Raw genomic sequence first — 19,411 nt, 5'->3', positions numbered from 1 at the left:
CACTGTGTATCTGTATGCTTGTGCCAGGCCTGCCATTGCCGTTAATGATCCTTGTTCTGGATTCTTCTGTGTGGTTCTTGTATGTGTGTGTGATGGCGATGTGTGTTTGGGGGGAGGGAGGGGCGCCATTTTGAGGTTCGCCTCAAGCAGCAGAGAGGCTAGGAGGCTAGGTTCACCCCTGTACATACTGATAGGGGATTTAGATTGTGAGCCCCAATGGGGACAGTGATGACAATGTGTGTACAACACTGTGAAATCTGATGGAAAAAGCTGCCATGATAAAAAAAAAAATCTTCCATTTGGTTCACTTGTTTTCCTTCTGTAGCTTTATCATTTTAGCATATTACAACATATTTAATTCCTCTGAGTTGATGTGAAATTTTTCATGCTTCCATAAAGATCTGCCTTGATATCAATGAATGCGAAAATGGAGGAAGAAATGGCGGATGTGTTGCTAACTCCATTTGCACAAATACCATGGTAAGTCACCTCCTCACCGTGATCGATATCTGCACTTATAGATGATGGGGAGATTTATGAAAACTCTCTAAAAGAAAAAGTCTGGGTTTTGCCCATAGGAACAATCAGGGTAGCTAAGTCGATTATATATTTTTTCAGGAGAACTTGTCCAAAAATTACAACCTAATGCGTTTTACGCCACATTGGGAAAGCATTAGGCTACGTCCTTACATTGCTTTTTTGCTGCTTTTTTATGCAGCCAAAACATTATCTCTTGGCAGTAAAAAAAAAAAAAAAGCTGCAGCCAAAATGCAGGTTTTTCTGCCTTTTTTGCTACTTTTTCTGCTGTTTTTTTTTTTTTTTTGCTGCATTTTTCAGGATCTCAAAATTCAGCTTTGCTTCCACCTTGCAAACATGAACAATACACGGGGTTAGGCCACTAATGAAAGACGTGTGTGAAACCATAAAACATTTTTGGGGAAAAAAGGTCAATTTGATCAAATTATTTAGAGGAAAAACATTTGAATGTCTGAAAAAATAGTGACTGTTCTGAAGAAAAAAGCTGGATCATATATGAACTAAGGTTATATGAGTTAATGAAAAAATAAACAAATGTAAATATAAAAAAACGGGGAAATTGAATTGATCGGGCATTGTCTACTTAACACATATCATTAATGTAATCATTACTAATTCAATTAAATTGTACTTGGACTCAGGAGATATAAAATGATTGCTTTACAAAAATAAAGTGCAAATTACATTACTATAAAAAAAAATACATCCATGCTCATCTGAGGAGCCCCGGACATTCATACTTGGGAACATCACGAAAATAAATGGGTTTCACATCCTGCTGTACCTGCGTTTTTTTTCGCCAAAAATGCCACCAAAACGTTTGTTTCATCTTTCGCACATTTTCATTGGTGAAAAATAAGTGAAAAATGGGTGAAATTGTTTTATGGGTGAAAAAAACTCTACAAAAACGCTGAAAAAAATGGTATGCTGCATGTGGTATGTGGTATATTAATCACCCATAGTTTGTAGCAAATGTAGACCAGTTGACCATGGCAACCAAATACATCCCATCTCTCATTTCTCAAGTGCATGAATCGGTGGCCATAGGCATCTGCTCCACTTGCACCAACTTTGATATGTTCACCCCTAATGTTTTTAGCCATTTGCTTGACCTACTCCTTCTACACCCTGGCATGAAGACACATGTAGTCATCCTAAATGTGCAGTACAAAACACAGCTGGTGCATGAGGTTGAGCCTTCAGGGTGTCTGGTTACGTAGATGTCATGGGGTCAGTGTCCACAGCTGCCACCCAACCTTCACTCATAGTGATGCCATGTGTTCTGTAGTTTACAAGTATGTAAGATGTGGACAGGTGGACTATACCGGCTGCTGCTGTTCTAGAATTCCCCAGGGCTTCCATCCCCGGTCCTTGATGGTTGACAGATGGGCAGTGGTTCACTTACCAGCTTTGCTACCCCCAGTAACATGCCCATACTGACCACGCTCACGTGTGCGCATATCACTACCAAATATGATGTGTGATTAGGTCTCTGCCCTGTCGTTGTGTGAACATGTAGCTATAAACCAGGATAATAGAAGCAATATTTTGTTACACAGGGTTCTTTCCGCTGTGGACCTTGTAAAGAAGGCTTTGTCGGTGACCAGAGCAATGGCTGCAATGCAGAGAGGAAGACCTGCTGGAACAGAGGGCAGTACCCCTGCCATGCCAACGCGCAGTGTATTGAGGAGAAGGGTGGAGACATAACCTGCGTTGTGAGTAATGGGAAATACCGACACTGAATTACAGAAAAGATCTGTAATGGTACTTTAGACTTGCTGCAGGGATAAATCACGAGGCAGCAAAAGTCTCTACAGATTTAGTTGCACCATAAAATTGACATGGCATTTCAAATCTGCAACCCAAGGCAAATTTTGCCACAGATTTTGTCTGTATCATGTGGTTAATAATTCGTAAAATCTCGTCTACAATCCTGGTTCTGTTAAACACAATGTATTTTATGCCTGCAAATCTACAATGGTAAATCCACTGCATCAGGGGTGGATTAAGAGTAGCCAGGGCCCCAGGCAGTTTAGAAGGCGTGGACCCCCGGCACCTGATGTATCTTGTGACGTGACATGATCTCCTTTGATAGATCACGTGATTAACACACAGATGCTTTGGTGTCTCAGGTCTGATAAAAGACATTCTTTTATACTTTTATGAAATTTGATATTGAAAAGATCTCATCAGATTTTTGTTCAAGAGTTTTGTTTACTTTTGTGCACATTTTATTTTTTTCTCTATATCCTTAAAAACATTTTTGGGGAATTTGCAAATGTGTGACATTTTGCTAAATTTGGCACAGTGTCTGTTGACATACAGGTCCTTCTCAAAAAATTAGCATATAGTGTTAAATTTCATTATTTACCATAATGTAATGATTACAATTAAACTTTCATATATTATAGATTCATTATCCACCAACTGAAATTTGTCAGGTCTTTTATTGTTTTAATACTGATGATTTTGGCATACAACTCCTGATAACCCAAAAAACCTGTCTCAATAAATTAGCATATTTCACCCGACCAATCAAATAAAAGTGTTTTTTAATACCAAACAAAAAAACCATCAAATAATAATGTTCAGTTATGCACTCAATACTTGGTCGGGAATCCTTTGGCAGAAATGACTGCTTCAATGCGGCGTGGCATGGAGGCAATCAGCCTGTGACACTGCTGAGATGTTATGGAGGCCCAGGATGCTTCAATAGCGGCCTTAAGCTCATCCAGAGTGTTGGGTCTTGCGTCTCTCAACTTTCTCTTCACAATATCCCACAGATTCTCTATGGGGTTCAGGTCAGGAGAGTTGGCAGGCCAATTGAGCACAGTAATACCATGGTCAGTAAACCATTTACCAGTGGTTTTGGCACTGTGAGCAGGTGCCAGGTCGTGCTGAAAAATGAAATCTTCATCTCCATAAAGCATTTCAGCCGAGGGAAGCATGAAGTGCTCCAAAATCTCCTGATAGCTAGCTGCATTGACCCTGCCCTTGATGAAACACAGTGGACCAACACCAGCAGCTGACATGGCACCCCACACCATCACTGACTGTGGGTACTTGACACTGGACTTCAGGCATTTTGGCATTTCCTTCTCCCCAGTCTTCCTCCAGACTCTGGCACCTTGATTTCCGAATGACATGCAAAATTTGCTTTCATCAGAAAAAAGTACTTGGGACCACTTAGCAACAGTCCAGTGCTGCTTCTCTGTAGCCCAGGTCAGGCGCTTCTGCCGCTGTTTATGGTTCAAAAGTGGCTTTACCTGGGGAATGCGGCACCTGTAGCCCATTTCCTGCACACGCCTGTGCACGGTGGCTCTGGATGTTTCCACACCAGACTCAGTCCACTGCTTCCTCAGGTTCCCCAAGGTCTGGAATCGGTCCTTCTCCACAATCTTCCTCAGGGTCCGGTCACCTCTTCTCGTTGTACAGCGTTTTCTGCCACATTGTTTCCTTCCAACAGACTTACCATTGAGGTGCCTGGATACAGCACTCTGGGAACAGCCTATTTGTTGAGAAATTTCTTTCTGGGTCTTACCCTCTTGCTTGAGGGTGTCAATGATGGCCTTCTTGACATCTGTCAGGTCGCTAGTCTTACCCATGATGGGGGTTTTGAGTAATGAACCAGGCAGGGAGTTTTTAAAAGCCTCAGGTATCTTTTGCATGTGTTTAGAGTTAATTAGTTGATTCAGAAGATTAGGGTAATAGGTCATTTAGAGAACCTTTTCTTGATATGCTAATTTATTGAGACAGGTTTTTTGGGTTATCAGGAGTTGTATGCCAAAATCATCAGTATTAAAACAATAAAAGACCTGACAAATTTCAGTTGGTGGATAATGAATCTATAATATATGAAAGTTTAATTGTAATCATTACATTATGGTAAATAATGAAATTTAACACTATATGCTAATTTTTTGAGAAGGACCTGTATATAAAAAAAGAGCACTTAAAATTCCCCTGATAATATTTTACTCCCAAAGATAATATGCATGTCAATAATAACTTTAATATACCGTATGTAGCAGCAAAATATACCCCAAAGCGCACAACATCAGCCATGGTTCAAAAGGACAAGAATTTCTGAATGACTAGAAAAGGGAAGTGTACACTGCCCATAGATCACAATCTGATGACAGCGGTCTCATTCCTAACATTAGAACCTTGGGAAAATGTGTGAAATATTCATATGGCTTATGAATTAATCTTCTGCCACCTGGTGGTGAAAACTGTAATTGTACATGAAAAACACCAGAATGGTCTCCTTTTTGTCTTACAGTGTGCAGTTGGCTGGGCAGGCAATGGCTACATCTGTGGTAAAGACACTGATATTGATGGATATCCTGATGCAGCTCTTTTGTGCAGTGATATAAAGTGCAAGAAGGTAAAATTTATATTTTTAATCTGTTGCTAAATAAATTAAAAAATAAACGAGAGCCCAGAATGAAGTTAGGTTCACACAAGCGTATTATCGGTCTGAGTGCTGATCACTCACAGACAGCGCATGGACCAATATTTGTATACATGGCAGTGCCCATGGGCGAATTTCCACACGGGCCTTAGAGGAAAAAAATCTCAAGAATTACAGACCATATTAGTGCATATAAGTAGTCGGCCCTTGTCTTCAGAATGCAGACGTGAATGGTCCGCAGAAATCAGCGTTCATCTGGACTAAGCCTAAAACTGTCACCATGGATTATTGTTGTGCATCTGATAGATGTGTGTGTATATATATATATGTATATATATTGTATATATACATACACAGTATATACAGTATATAATGTGTGTTATGTGCTTTGCTCTCTCAGGACAATTGTATGTATGTTCCCAACTCTGGCCAGGAAGACACTGACAAGGACGGTATGGGAAATGCCTGTGATGATGATGCAGATGGAGACGGTATTCTGAACGAGCAGGTCATTTGTACTTTTAAGCCTTATTGAATGCTGTGGGGAAAGAAAAATGTGTTTCCATATCCTAATCCTAGTGTGGTAAAGGGGATCTTCATCCACAAATGACATGGAGCAATATAGTCCGCAATCCAATATAACAAAGTTTATTTAAATGTGTACAGAAAAAAGTTGGCATCTACATCCAAATACATAGTACCAAAAAAGTTGATAGCTGGACACAGGTATAAAAAACATACTGTCCATAAAAAAGTCTTTAATGGGCGAGAAGACAAATGGATAACCAGAAATTACATAAATTAAAAAAATTTACCTCCCTTTAAAAATCGCTCTGTTCTCAAGAATAGAGGGATATTTCATTCCCTAGTGTGCAGTTTATTGTCTAGGTTATCGGCCAGCCTGCAATCTCTGAGAGGCTGGTTAGGAGTGTGCAGCACTTGCCGACTCTACGCATATTAGAGCCTCCTAGCGGCAATCTGAAGCTGACCAGATCACTGGATCCGACCAGATTCAGTCCTCCCAACGCTTATCCCATGAAACATGAGAAAGCGCAGAGTTCTGCTGAGCAGCACAATCATGCAACAGGTATGAACTGTCAGTCTTCAGTAGCATGTTGCCCTCAGCAAGCAGGAGGCAGAGGAGCGATGCGCTCCAGAAGTTAGTACATTATAATACCCCTTTAATACTTTAGGATTAGATAGTGGAGGAGATTTACTAAGCAAAGTGAGTCAAAGTTTTGGCACAAATGGCACCAAAAATAGTAGAATACATATTGTGGACCAGATTTATTATGTGTTGAATACTTTGATATTTTCCTATAAAGGGTTGTATTTGCTCCGTGTTTTTATGCTTACCTGCTAATCGTGGGCTCTAATTTTTTTACTGCAACACGTATGATAGCCGAGATGTGGTGTCAGATGGAGAAACGTTTCCCTCATGTCAAGCAAGATGCACCAAATATGTCATCAATGGTTGTAAACATTTGGGCAATTTGTGTCTATCTGGTGTAGTTTTACCCTGTCTTAATTTGGGAAAGTGATAGTAAATTTGCCCCGCTTTGTCAAGGTAAGGCTGAGATCACATCTGTGTTGTGAACTCTGTTTTTTCTGTTCTGCATAAAAGCAGAATCAAAGCAGATGGATCCACCACACATTGGCTTCCAACAAACCCCACTGATAAGTGATGGGCTCCTTTGGATTCCACCACTGAGGCCCACTTTGGACCTGAAAATATATGCATGCTGTAGCATTATTTTTTCCATCAAATTTGATGAGCCTTTGATGCAGATGTGATCACAGACTAAGGCATAATTCAGACAACCATTTTTTTCCATTTTTTTGGGAATTCATCAGTTTTCATCAGCGTGTTGTTGATTTCCATTCATGAGTTTGATCCACAAATCGGATCAAAACTGGACCTTGTCAGATTTTTTGTGCACAGTTGTTCCTCAAAAAACACAGACAATAGTTAATAGAGATAGATAATAGTTATCTGTTTTATTTGTGAAAAACATGGAAAGAACACTTACGTGAAAAACTGATGTGTGAATGAGGCCTAATGCTGCACCAGGGCAGCAGTCTCTGTCAAACACATCTTTCATTGATAGATCGTACTCATTTGTGCCATATCCAAATATCACACATACATTTACAACCAATGTATTTGCGAAACTTCGAAATCTGTTCTTTTTTTTGCTCCTTGTCTTATTAATATTGGCACTGAGATAACTAATTTTTCTTTTTTTAAAGGATAACTGTGTGCTTGTAGCTAATATTAATCAAAAAAATAGTGATCAAGACATATTTGGGGACGCTTGTGATAATTGCCGATTTAAACTGAACAATGACCAGAGAGACACAGACAATGACGGCGAAGGTGACGCCTGCGATGATGATATGGATGGCGATGGTAAATAGATGATGACATTTCTCTTACTAAAACTTGTATTTCCAATCACGTGAACACACTTTGCTATGGTGAAAATGGAAAATTACCCCATTAATCTGATTCATTTTTATAAAAAGGTATCAAGAACTTCTTGGACAACTGTCAGCGTGTCCCTAACATAGACCAGAAGGACAAGGATGGAGATGGCGTTGGTGATGCCTGTGACAGCTGCCCTGATATCATTAATCCAAATCAGGTTAGTGGTGGTGGGCTTGAGCGGGAGGATAATGGCTTGCAAATTTGTCTTTTGACCTGCAGCTCCTAGAGATGCATCAAGTACTTTTATGTCCTAGTACCCATGAACAGTGGTAAGTGCCCATTCAGGTTCAACGTGTGCCTACTGGGTTATATTTTTCCCCCTTGGTGTTCATTTGTAAGATGTTCTTACACAGTTCTCCTTATTGATTGGTTGCTGAATGTGAAGATCAACAGTAGATATAAGAGAATTAATTCGCAGGACTCATGTCCATCGGCCAAGTCAGTAATCTGTGACCGCTGGAGGGGAGGCCTGCAAATCTCCTTGCCTCTTGGGATTTCCATCTCTTAGTTTGATTAGCCAGCCACACAAAAAATTCAGCATCCCGGCAAATCAAAAGAAATACTGGGAATGTTAGGTGGTGTGGTAAGGAGATTCGCAGGAGGACCAGTGGTCATAGAGTACTGACCTGGCCAATAAACCAGTCTTGCGAATTGATTCCCCCATCTCTAATTAAGAGTAGCCTTTTTTCACAATGAGGCACACATGCATGATGGTTGGAGACACTACAGAGAGGCACACTAAGCTTCAAGGTTGCTATGAGATTGATGGCCACACATTAGCGCTTCCATAGCCCCATACAACTGAATAGAACAGTGGTCAAGCATAGGAAGTTCCGATACAATCACAATGGGCACACAGGACATATATTTTCATGATTAGTTCTGTTTATGAATTAACCCCTTTACCTTAACGGTTCTCTTTTGGAGCAGTTCTTCGTGGAGGTTGTGGACACTGGTACACCGTGGGTCGGTTTGTACCCGGATTGACTTCTGACTTTTACTTGTCCTTCAGCAGTGCTGCCTCCAACTCTCAACCTGTCCATATAAGATGGTATTTGTGGGGTGGCACCACAAACTTCTTATTGTTCTGCCAAGTGTCTCTGGGTTTTCGTATGATCACAATGTCAATCACCTCCAGTAGTGAGTGTGCATATGTATAAATCACAAACTCCTGCCGGCGTTTCAGCGCCACCACTCTCCGATCTATGTCCTCTTCATTGGCCTATCTCGATGCTCGCACCGCCTCATTAAAGCTGACAGCAAGGGAAATTCACTTTGGTGCAGCCCAGTAACTCTGGCAGGGCATGTGGCGACACTGTGTACCCCGCAACCATTACAACTCAGAACATACAGTGATCAGAGAGCGGAGGAGCACCTAATGGCACAGTCTACAGCATGGACACAGATGATGTCAGCATGCTGCCCAATGGCCATATAATCATTATCCAGCCTACATGACTATCACAATGCCAGTATATGATATTCACATATCTCCTCTTGTCTTAATAGTCCGACATTGATAATGACCTGGTGGGAGATTCCTGTGACACTAACCAAGACAGGTATAGTATATTTATCATCGGTGTTACTATGTATGTCTTAAATATGCAAATTGCCTCTTCAGAGAGGAAAAAGACTAGAACTTTAGGGCCACTTATTGGAAGTAGCAATCCTTAAAGTCAATATCCACCCTTTAATGAGCCTTGCCATATCAGAATCTAAATTTGTAGACACGATGTTAGTAGATGCTGCCCCTCATCAGTGCAAAGTAAGAAATCTGGTTTAGCAAGGTGAGAGTCTTCGGACCTTGATCCAATGGGTAACATTTCTCCTTGTGGAGAGTGACATGCCATGACTGGCATGCCAATGTGAGCAGGCTTTTAAGCCTTGCAGTACTTCTCTTGGAAATTAAATATGCAAATTGTCTCTTCATGGAAGAAGAGGACTAGAACTCTAGTGCTACCTATTGGAAGAAGCAATCCTAAAAGATAATATTGACCCTTGCTACATGACTTAATATAAAAGCCATACCAGAATCTCATTTTGCAGACACGGTGTTTCAGGGTGCTGCCTGTCATCAGTGCAAAGTGTGAGATCTGATTTGGCTAACTGACAGGTTTATGACCGGGATCCAAGTGGTAACTCTGTAGAAGGAGAATCTTTACTCTATGTGTGTCTTGTAACACACATACATGACACTTTTGTATTCTCCATGTGTGTCTGAAGCATTGGGAATATAGGACTCTCCCATCATTAAGAAATGCTAAAATACATTGGTGTATGTCACATGACGTACTGATAGGGAACTTAGATTGTGAGCCCCAGTAGGGGCAGTGATAATGATGCGTGTAAAACGCTGTGAAATTATTCTTGTTATATAAGCAAGCATAATAAGAATAAGAATTAATCATAGAAATCTCTAAAAAATGTTTATCTTGCAATGGCCAGTAGATGGAGTAAAGTGATCAGTAAAAAACTCCCTTTATATAGTGATGAAGATTGACCAAAGTTTATAGATGGTTTTTAAGGATTGCATTCACAGCCATTCTGCCAAATCTCCAAGCTAAAGTGGAAAAAAAACAAGATCGGCCAATTACTACAGCCCCTCTCCACTCACAATCAACTTGATGGTACGGCAGTCACAGGTTATTTCACCTTGTTTGCTCACATTTATATCCTAAATGGCTCCAGCTTGATTATTAACTGCTGATCCCCTTTCAGATGCCAATGTCAGTCTTCCATAGTTGTAATTAGATGGTGCAATGGCCGATGTGAACAGTCACGGCTTACAATGGCTCCCCACAACATGTGGGAAACTAATGGGTTTTCATGGCAGCCGTTGGCCTGCTGAAGGTTCCCGTAACCACCATTTTGTCCTCCTGTAAAGCCCATCAATTGAGCGGACTTTATAGGTGAATGTATTTTATACTATATTCTGCAATAATGTAGTATTGCAATATATAATGCAAGTGACTGAATGTTCTCAGGGTCAGTTGGGATTAAGGGATTGAAACAATGTAAAAATAATATTTTTTTGTATAAATATAAAAAAAAAGTTGAAATATTTTCAAAATATAACATTTCAAATCATCACCATTTCACCTGTTAAAAATAAAGAAATTGCAAAAAATAAACATTTTGGTATTGTCACGCAACGGCATAATGAGAAAAAGAATCGAAATGCTGGAATTGCAAAAAAAACTGCAATAAGAAGCAATCAATTTATCGTATCTAACCCAATACGGTATGAATACAAACATCACCTTGCCATGCCAAAAACAAGCCCTCACGCAGCTCCATTGGCGGAAAAATGAAGAGGTTGCGGATCTCAAAAATGGTGACACCACTTAAATAAAATATATATGACCTGTAGAATCATATTGTCAGGTAATTTTTACAGCACAATGAACGTAATGCAAAACAAAACTAAAAAAAATTACAAAATTGCGTTTTATGCTCAATTTCACCATATATGGTGCCATTGAAAACTACAACTCAGCCCCCCAAAAAACAAGCAGGCAGAAAAATAGTAGGTTATCACTCTTGAAACTTGGGGAACAAAAAAAAATGAACGCGCAAAAATTGAAATTTACCTGGTTTGGAAGGGATTAATCATTACATTTACTGTCATTATTTGCTTTCAATCATTGGGTTTCAGTGGAACCGACATAAAATACATTTCGGGTACGTTTACATGTCAGGTTTTATTTCCATTTTATGCCCTGTCTGCTGCCTACATGCTACATCATGTCTCTTCATTTCTTCTCCACAGTGATGGAGATGGTCACCAGGACAGCTCAGACAATTGCCCCACAGTCATTAATAGTTCCCAGTTGGACACAGACAAGGACGGCCTGGGAGATGAGTGTGATGATGACGATGATAATGATGGAATACCAGATACCATCCCTCCAGGCCCAGACAATTGCAGACTAGTCCCCAACCCAGGGCAAGAAGATGACAACGGTATGAAAGCTTTATGATAGTAGCTCGTTAGCCAGTGATGTCTCTAATATCAGTAATGGACATTTCTCATTCTGATTTTCTGTTGGATGAAACAGAACCCTTCATGATGTTCACCCTATGAAATCATCATAAAATGTCGAAGAAAAAGCAGTATTTTCAGTCAGTTGAAACACAACAAACACATACTCTGCCCAAATCATAAAGATCCAGAGAAAAAAAGAGATTCATATAATTACAGTAAAACCCATAACTGCTTTATTAGGAAATAGATAAAAACGAATAGATAAAATGTAGAAACAGGGTGCCCAGTATGGGCCCCCCAGGAATGTACTGCTATTCAATTGGGAGATCCAACATTAGGCAAAAGATTAGTAGAAAATGGTAATTAACTAAAAATGTACATAAATATATATAGAGGTCATCATATATGGAAACCAGCTACTTAGCCCAATGACGGAAGAAGCGAGTACCGAGCACAAATAGGAAGTAGAGCTAACTGGACCTGAGGCCATTGCTGATCCCGGAGATCGGGGGATCTTTGTGAATCTAAAAAAAATACTGAGTTGTATTTATATTAGGAACATATCTAACCATAGTTCTGAAGTGGACAACCACTTTAATGACCTGTTTGTATAATGTAAGATTGACCCTGGTCCTCCAGAGTTATTTACGATTTTTTTATCTACTCTACACTCTGATATATGAGATCTTGAATTTTTGGCACTTCTTTATTAATTCAGAATTCCTATTAGAGTAATTGAAAATGGATTTTCGTAATCAGACAGACTTAAACCTAATGTTTGACATGTCATGTGCTTTGCCTAGATGATGGAGTTGGAGACATCTGCGAGTCTGACTTTGACCAGGACACAATTATTGACCGCATTGATGTCTGCCCAGAAAATGCTGAGATCACTCTGACTGACTTTAGAGCCTATCAAACTGTGGTTCTTGACCCTGAGGGTGATGCCCAAATAGATCCCAACTGGATTGTTCTGAACCAGGTGAGATACGAGGCATTGAGGATCAGCTGGATGGCGCTGAGTGGCACAGCTCATCGATAGATTATTTGCACATTTGTTTTTAGGGAATCCCATGAAATACTGTACCTTTACATTCTTTATAGTCACACAGCACTATTGTGTTTTTATAGGACCACTCCAGGCAAAACTGATATCGGGGTATTAGAGTGGGATGCGTCACATGGGCCTTGCATAAGGGCTTAATGAAACGTTCGTGTAAATCTGTCCAAGCACAGACCACTAATGAACTGACCGCGGGTCTCCCAACCCAAGAGTGACAACGTCATGTATTTCTATGAGGCTGTCACGCTCGGTTCAGGAGGGACGCGACCAGTCTGTGCACTGCTGTCCGATCTCAGAATGAAAGAGTTTTAACGATTCTTTTGGCAACATATGAACCCCGCATCCAACAATTAATACTTTATATTATGTATTAATTTAGTATTAAAACAAAGGGCCATATAGAAAAGTGTTTTGTAATAGGAAAATCTCATCTTTAACCCCCTTAAGGACGTGGACAAATTTCATTTTTGTGCTTTAATTTTGTCCCCCAATTTTTCCAAGATTTTTTATTTTTCTCTATTGACATAAATATATGAGGACTTGTTTCTTACAGGATGAGTTTTAGTTTTGAATGACACCATTCACTTTAATGTACTGAAAATAAGAAACAATTCTGGTGAAAGGTGAAAAATAGAACTCAGTTCCAGCATTTTTTTTGTCTTTCGTTTTATGGTTTTAATTGTGCAGTAAAAAAGACCTGGAAACATGATTCTCCTGATTAGTATCATTGCAGTGATGCCAAGTGTGTCCATTTTTTTATTATTATGATTTTAGTGACTTAAAAAATTCTGAATTTTCTTAAAAAAAAAAAGTTTGGTGTTGTCACCATTATCCAAGACCCATGACTATGAAGCTGTGTTAGGGCTTGTTCTTTTGCATGCTGAGACAAAATTTTTAATGGTACAGTACATTCATGCACATTTTGGAGGGTTGCAGCAACTGAACATTGCAGTTGTGGTGTTTTTTCTCTCTAGGCTGTTTATAGACTGGTTTAATAATTTTATATTTTGATAGATCCTACTTTTACAAACAAGGTAATATGGTGTACCACATAAGTACCAAGATGGTGGTGACAGAGTCCTTCAGCAGGTCCCCAACTGCCTTGGAAACCCAGTCGGAGTGATGGGCGCCAGAGCAAAGCCCTTATTGGAATCATGTAAATGCCGCTGTCACCACTTGACCGTGCCAGAAGCAATCACTAACTTTTGTATTCATTAAATGTGTATATGTGCATGTAGTAAAGTGTGAGTGTATTAATACACTCATCTACCGCTGCTCTCTCCGGTGTCCTGCCCCGTTCTTCTCTGGGATGCCACCGCTCTGTAGACTGGCCATGTCACGTTGCGCTCTTCTTCGTACTGGTACATCATGGCGGTGCAGATGATTAATATAACTTTTGCATTAATAATTATTATTTTTCCTTTTTTCTTCTATTTACAGGGAATGGAGATCGTGCAAACAATGAACAGTGACCCAGGACTTGCTGTCGGTGCGTTATCACTAGTGCTGTCTTGCATTTGTCATTACTAGGAACTATAGACTAAAATGACATATCAGATCTATAAGGCCTGATGTAAATGACTATATATATATATATATATCTCCTAGGGAAGAACAGCTCTGTACACCGGGCACATGGAGTTGAGTACAGATACAAAGTAAGAAGCTGTTCAAGGCTTCATGTGCCGCTATGCAATATTCATACTGTGCACATGAGACTTAAGGAGAGAGCCCTGCATGTTCACACTGACACTGTGCAACGGTGCCTGAATGACACTGCCAGGCAGGACTCAAATACGGTACAGTAGACGAGGAGGCAGAAACAAAACACTGACTTTATTGAAAGACTGAGAGTTATATGCCGTAAAATAAGACCAACTGGTACCACGGCCTTATTTTCTCTCTCAGGTTACAGGTGCCCAGGAAAAACTAGCTTTGCTATGTAATGCGACTTTTTCCTTCTGATAAGGTCCTGGTGATCGATCCTGCGGTAACCGGGCACTATCTTCTCCCTTGAAGCCAATAGTTAATTTTCCAGTCTATCAGTGTTTGGACACACTTATTGTCCTGTCTTTTTTTCCACGGGCCCTTGTCTTTACCTTTTTTTCATGAACTGAAACTTCCTGCTTCTTGCACAAACCAACACACCGCAAGCTGCAGGGGGAATATGACTAGTCAAAGTGCACACAAATCAGGAGAGCATCGTATCTTATAGTCACAGTGTAATTCAGTTCTTGGAAGGGGCTGACCCCCTACATAACACTGCAAGAGCCAAACAGGAGCGCACCTATACTCACAAAAAGTGTCAATGTGCGAGCGTGCTCTGATCCCTCTTTCCTATGTGTATCACCTGCTTGCTGCACATAGGATCACACAGTGGCTGCTTGTTACTCTGTGATCCTGTGTGTAGTGAGCAGGCGCTGCAGGCAAGGCAGAGGAATTGGAGGCACACAGGGACAGTCAAGTGCTACTCATTCTGTGAGGGTTAGCTGTGGACAGCCCTTGTTAGGGCAGGAGTCTGGGGTTACCAGGGTCAGTCTGTCTAATCAATGACTGATAGGGTTTAAACCAGGAGTACTCTTGTACTGGCAAAAGTAACTATCTGAACACTGCACCTTTTCTTGAGAACTACAAATTTCCACAAGAAATTGGTGAGGTTGTTCCTTTGTATTTTCTATATCTAATATGCACTACGCTAGCTCATCTCTAAGTATACTATACTGTTTTGTAACTTTGGTCATAAGGCCCGGCTATATGGTTTGTGTTAGAATATAATTGTGCTATTGTTACTAAAATTTTTACCACTGTCAAAATATTCCAATACAGGGATGTGGACCATACTTGTTTTTATGCTTATGTGTGTTTCAGACATTGCGAATGTGTAGGGCTTGGGATTTTTCTGAGGCATCGCTTGTTCTGGGCAAGCAAGGGCCATCAATCCAGCCAAGGGAAAGGGTGCAACATGTTTCTTGAGCAGGTGGAATGATGCACCGAGCTCTTGGCCAAACCACAAGTGCACTGAGGAATCCTCAATTGCATATGTAATAAGATAATAAAATCTATTCTGAACATATGAGTTTTATAGGAGCTAAGTTCCCTATAGAAATGTATAAGTAGTTAGAATTGAATTTTGGGTCTGACAGACTCCCTTTATTACACCTAAGCCATCCAGAAGATCTGTAAATCCAGCATGTCTTCAACCACCACTGCTGTACTAACAGATTGTACCATCAGGTCAGTGGAGTATGGGATTCATTGATGTCTTCTTTTTGTTTTCCTCAGGCTATACAGCTTTTAATGGCGTTGACTTTGAAGGCACTTTCCATGTGAACACAGTCACAGACGACGACTACGCCGGTTTCATATTTGGCTACCAGGATAGTTCTAGTTTCTATGTGGTTATGTGGAAGCAAACGGAGCAGACATATTGGCAGGCCACTCCTTTCCGAGCTGTTGCCGAACCTGGAATTCAACTCAAGGTAATCTCACTAACTATCTATGAACATACCTACAGTATATTTCTACCTTTATATTGATATTTTTATATTACATACAGTATACAGCACTAATATACAGTATATCTGTAATCTAAAATAAAACAAAATCAGGTTTTCTATGATCTTCCCTATGGCTAGTTTCCATAAGAGATCAGCACAGACCTCTTTTACCATTAGACTGCTGGAATATTTCTTGGCTCCAGCCTGGTAAATATTCCCGTTGCAGTGGGAAGTGTGAGGTCAGCTCTTGGTAAGCTTCCATATAACGTGATCAGCGGATGGAAGGTGTGTACAGTACTCATTCCAGAGCCATGAGTCTTATATGGCAACTCTCCCTGCAAAACACAGGAATTAAGTCATACTCAAGTCAGTCTTCTAGCATAGCTCATGAGAGCAAGATGGCATCTTCCCCCGCTCTAATAGGGCGTCATAAACATGAGATATAGAGAATATGCAGCACATGCTGAAATGAACAAAACCTTATTACTCACCTGGATAGTATAAGTATGCATTACACTATCTACTGTACCATTCACCTCAAAGCAGAAACTAGATAACCACTTCACTTTTTTAACTCTACAAACGATCTGAGTTTTATATAACTTCAGGAAAAATTAGGAGATTAAGACTTTTTTCAGGGCAGGTCCTGAAAGAAGAACATCATCATCCTGATGGAAGACCTTTTGAATCAGCTGTTGAGGAAAGCGCCAGAGAATGGGGACGAGGAGTGGCTCCGAAGATGCTTGCAGGAATATGAAGCCCAGTGCTCCGATCCCAGTGCGTCGCATGGGGAAGTTGTCACTGCAACATCACAAAGAAGAACAGAAGAGGCGGCGTGAGGAGATGATGACGCGGCTGCTGCGGGTCAGAAGTTAATGAAGTGGACCCAGAAGCAGCACAATTGCTATTTAAGCACCGGAAAAGCAGAGAAGGCCACTGAAGATCCAATTCATCACCTGAGGTACGAGGTCGTGACGCAAAGGGTCCAGGAGTTGCAGAGAGTGGAGCAGGACCCACCAGCGGGTGAGATGTCGGGAGCACAGCATGCTGAAGTTTTTTCTTTATCAGCGCAGCTGGGGGTAGTAGTCTTATTAATAGTGGGGCTAGTAATGAGTAGTGATGTGCGAGTGTGCTCGTTACTCGAGTTTTCCCAGCATGCTACTAGCCAGCCTGAATACATGTGAGGCTTCCCTAACAAACAGGCAATCCCTACATGTGTTCAGGTTTTCTAACAGCCGCAAATCATGCAGCTGCGGAGACACAAAATGATCTACGAGCACACCCAAAATACTCGGAGAACATCCGAGTAACGAGCACACTCGCTCATCACTCGTAATGGGCCGTCTGCGGCTCTGCTAAATAACATGTTTTTCGAAAGCCATGCCGACATAGTTAAATCTGCGCAAGGTAGCCCTGCCACAAAACCTAACAATGATAACATAGGTGGTGTGGGCAGCACGGCTGCAGCTGCATAGGTTAATCCTGCCATTAACTGTGGTAGGGATGTTGTTGAATTTAATTAACTTAATGTTGGTGACGTGAATGTGCCAGCTAGAAGTGTTGACTCTGGTGTCCAGGTCTTTTCCAATATATTGACATTATAGTGGAAGCATAGAGGAATTTTGGTGGGAGTGCCTGCTTATTATATGATGACATGTGTAAGCAAAAGTTGGCTGTGCACCCTTCAATAAAATGGGGTCAAAAGGATGCCGATCTTTGGATTAACTTACCTAAATGCTACCGCAAAGGTCTGGCAGATCGGCCTCGGAGACTAAGGGTGGTTTCACACTTGCGTTTTTGTCTGCAGCGTTTTTTGCACAAAAAACGCATGCGTTTTTTTTTCCTATATTTAACATTGAAAACGCATGCGTTTTTTTGCACATGCGTTTGTTCGCGTTTTCAAACGCATGCGTTTTTTGTCTGCATGCGTTCATTTTCAAAAATGCTACCTGTAGTATTTTCTTGCGCGTTTTTTTGCCGCGAAAAAACGCATGCGTTTTTTCGCGGCAAAAAAATGCATTGCTGTCTATGTAAACGCATGCGTTTTTAAGCACATGCGTTTGTTTGCGCTAAAAACGCATGCGTTTTTATAGAAAAAACACAGAAAACACACTAAAAAGCCACCCACCACCATCAAGGTGATAACGGGATCCAAACCCTAACCCTAACTCTACCCCTAACCTCACCCCTAGCCATTTAATAAACATTTTCTGACAGTCATATTGCCATGTATTTAAGTGCCACGTATCACGTATTTCAGTGCCACTTATGCCACGTGCCACGTATTTAAGTGCCACTTATGCCACGTGCCACGTATTTAAGTGCCACTTATGCCACGTGCCACGTATTTAAGTGCCACGTGCCACGTATTTCAGTGCCACGTGCCACGTATTTAAGTGCCACGTGCCACGTATTTCAGTGCCACGTGCCACGTATTAAAGTGCCACGTGCCACGTATTTCAGTGCCACGTGCCACGTATTTAAGTGCCACGTGCCACGTATTTCAGTGCCACTTATGCCACGTGCCACGTATTTCAGTGCCACGTGCCACGTATTTCAGTGCCACGTGCCACGTATTTCAGTGCCACTTATGCCACGTGCCACGTATTTAAGTGCCACGTGCCACGTATTTCAGTGCCACTTATGCCACGTGCCACGTATTTAAGTGCCACGTATTTCATTGCCACGTATTAAAATTACTATAACTACGTGGTTATACATGGCACTGAAATATCGTGGCACGTAAATACGTGGCACTTAAATGCGTGGCCACAGATTAGGGTTAGGGTTAGGGGTAGGGTTAGGGGTAGGGTTAGGGTTAGGGTTTTTTGTTTTTTTCTTGTTTTCTTGTGTTTTTCTATAAAAACGCATGCGTCTAAAAAACGCATGCGTTTTACCGCGTTTACATGCGTTTTTTCACACATGCGTTTTTTAAAAAACGCATGCAGATAAAAACGCAAGTGTGAAAGTAGCCTAACACATCTAATTTTCGGAGGGGAATATGCTTTGCCTTTAATGAGGCACATTGTAAGTGGCTGTCAAACTGCCACTACAAGCACAAGTGCTTATTTTGCGGAGGAGCAAACGACATGGTCTATTGCTTCAAAAAAGGCTAATCAGTCTTCACAGTAGCAGCTTAGCTCACAGGAGGCAGTGGTGAAAGGCACCTACACCGATGATATTGAAAAAAATTCTTCTGTAATTACAGGTTTACCCAGACTGCATGAAGACTGAGCTACTAGATAACAGGTTTACCAATGCATTTTTTGCATCAGAATTTGATGGTGTTGGTTGCTCATGGGTTGATAATGTAAAATCTGTCAACTTGAATGAAGAGGTGTTTGCAAGGAGGTGGAGGAGAGTAGGGTGGAAGGTGAATTTTCTTCACCACCATTTAAAAATTTTCAGTTATCTCCCTTTGGTT

The 19,411-nt window shown here is 40.9% G+C and overlaps 1 protein-coding gene across 1 annotated transcript in view; it reads left to right on the top strand.

Annotated features, from left to right (window-relative positions):
• THBS4 (thrombospondin 4) overlaps positions 1-19,411 on the top strand; it is a 105,330-nt gene that overhangs the window by 61,158 nt on the left and 24,761 nt on the right. The window contains exons 9-19 of the mRNA XM_077286838.1: positions 400-480; positions 2,097-2,252; positions 4,820-4,924; positions 5,352-5,459; positions 7,202-7,361; positions 7,478-7,596; positions 8,949-9,001; positions 11,212-11,405; positions 12,231-12,409; positions 13,931-13,979; positions 15,773-15,969. Of these exons, the coding sequence (XP_077142953.1) occupies positions 400-480; positions 2,097-2,252; positions 4,820-4,924; positions 5,352-5,459; positions 7,202-7,361; positions 7,478-7,596; positions 8,949-9,001; positions 11,212-11,405; positions 12,231-12,409; positions 13,931-13,979; positions 15,773-15,969 (1,401 nt within the window). The remainder of the gene's footprint in view (positions 1-399; positions 481-2,096; positions 2,253-4,819; positions 4,925-5,351; positions 5,460-7,201; positions 7,362-7,477; positions 7,597-8,948; positions 9,002-11,211; positions 11,406-12,230; positions 12,410-13,930; positions 13,980-15,772; positions 15,970-19,411) is intronic.

This window comes from Ranitomeya variabilis, chromosome 1, assembly GCF_051348905.1.
Source record: "Ranitomeya variabilis isolate aRanVar5 chromosome 1, aRanVar5.hap1, whole genome shotgun sequence".
NCBI classification, from domain to species: domain Eukaryota; kingdom Metazoa; phylum Chordata; class Amphibia; order Anura; family Dendrobatidae; genus Ranitomeya; species Ranitomeya variabilis.
The sequence above is the reverse complement of the archived record's forward strand: the minus strand, read 5'-3'. Positions and strand labels throughout refer to the sequence as shown.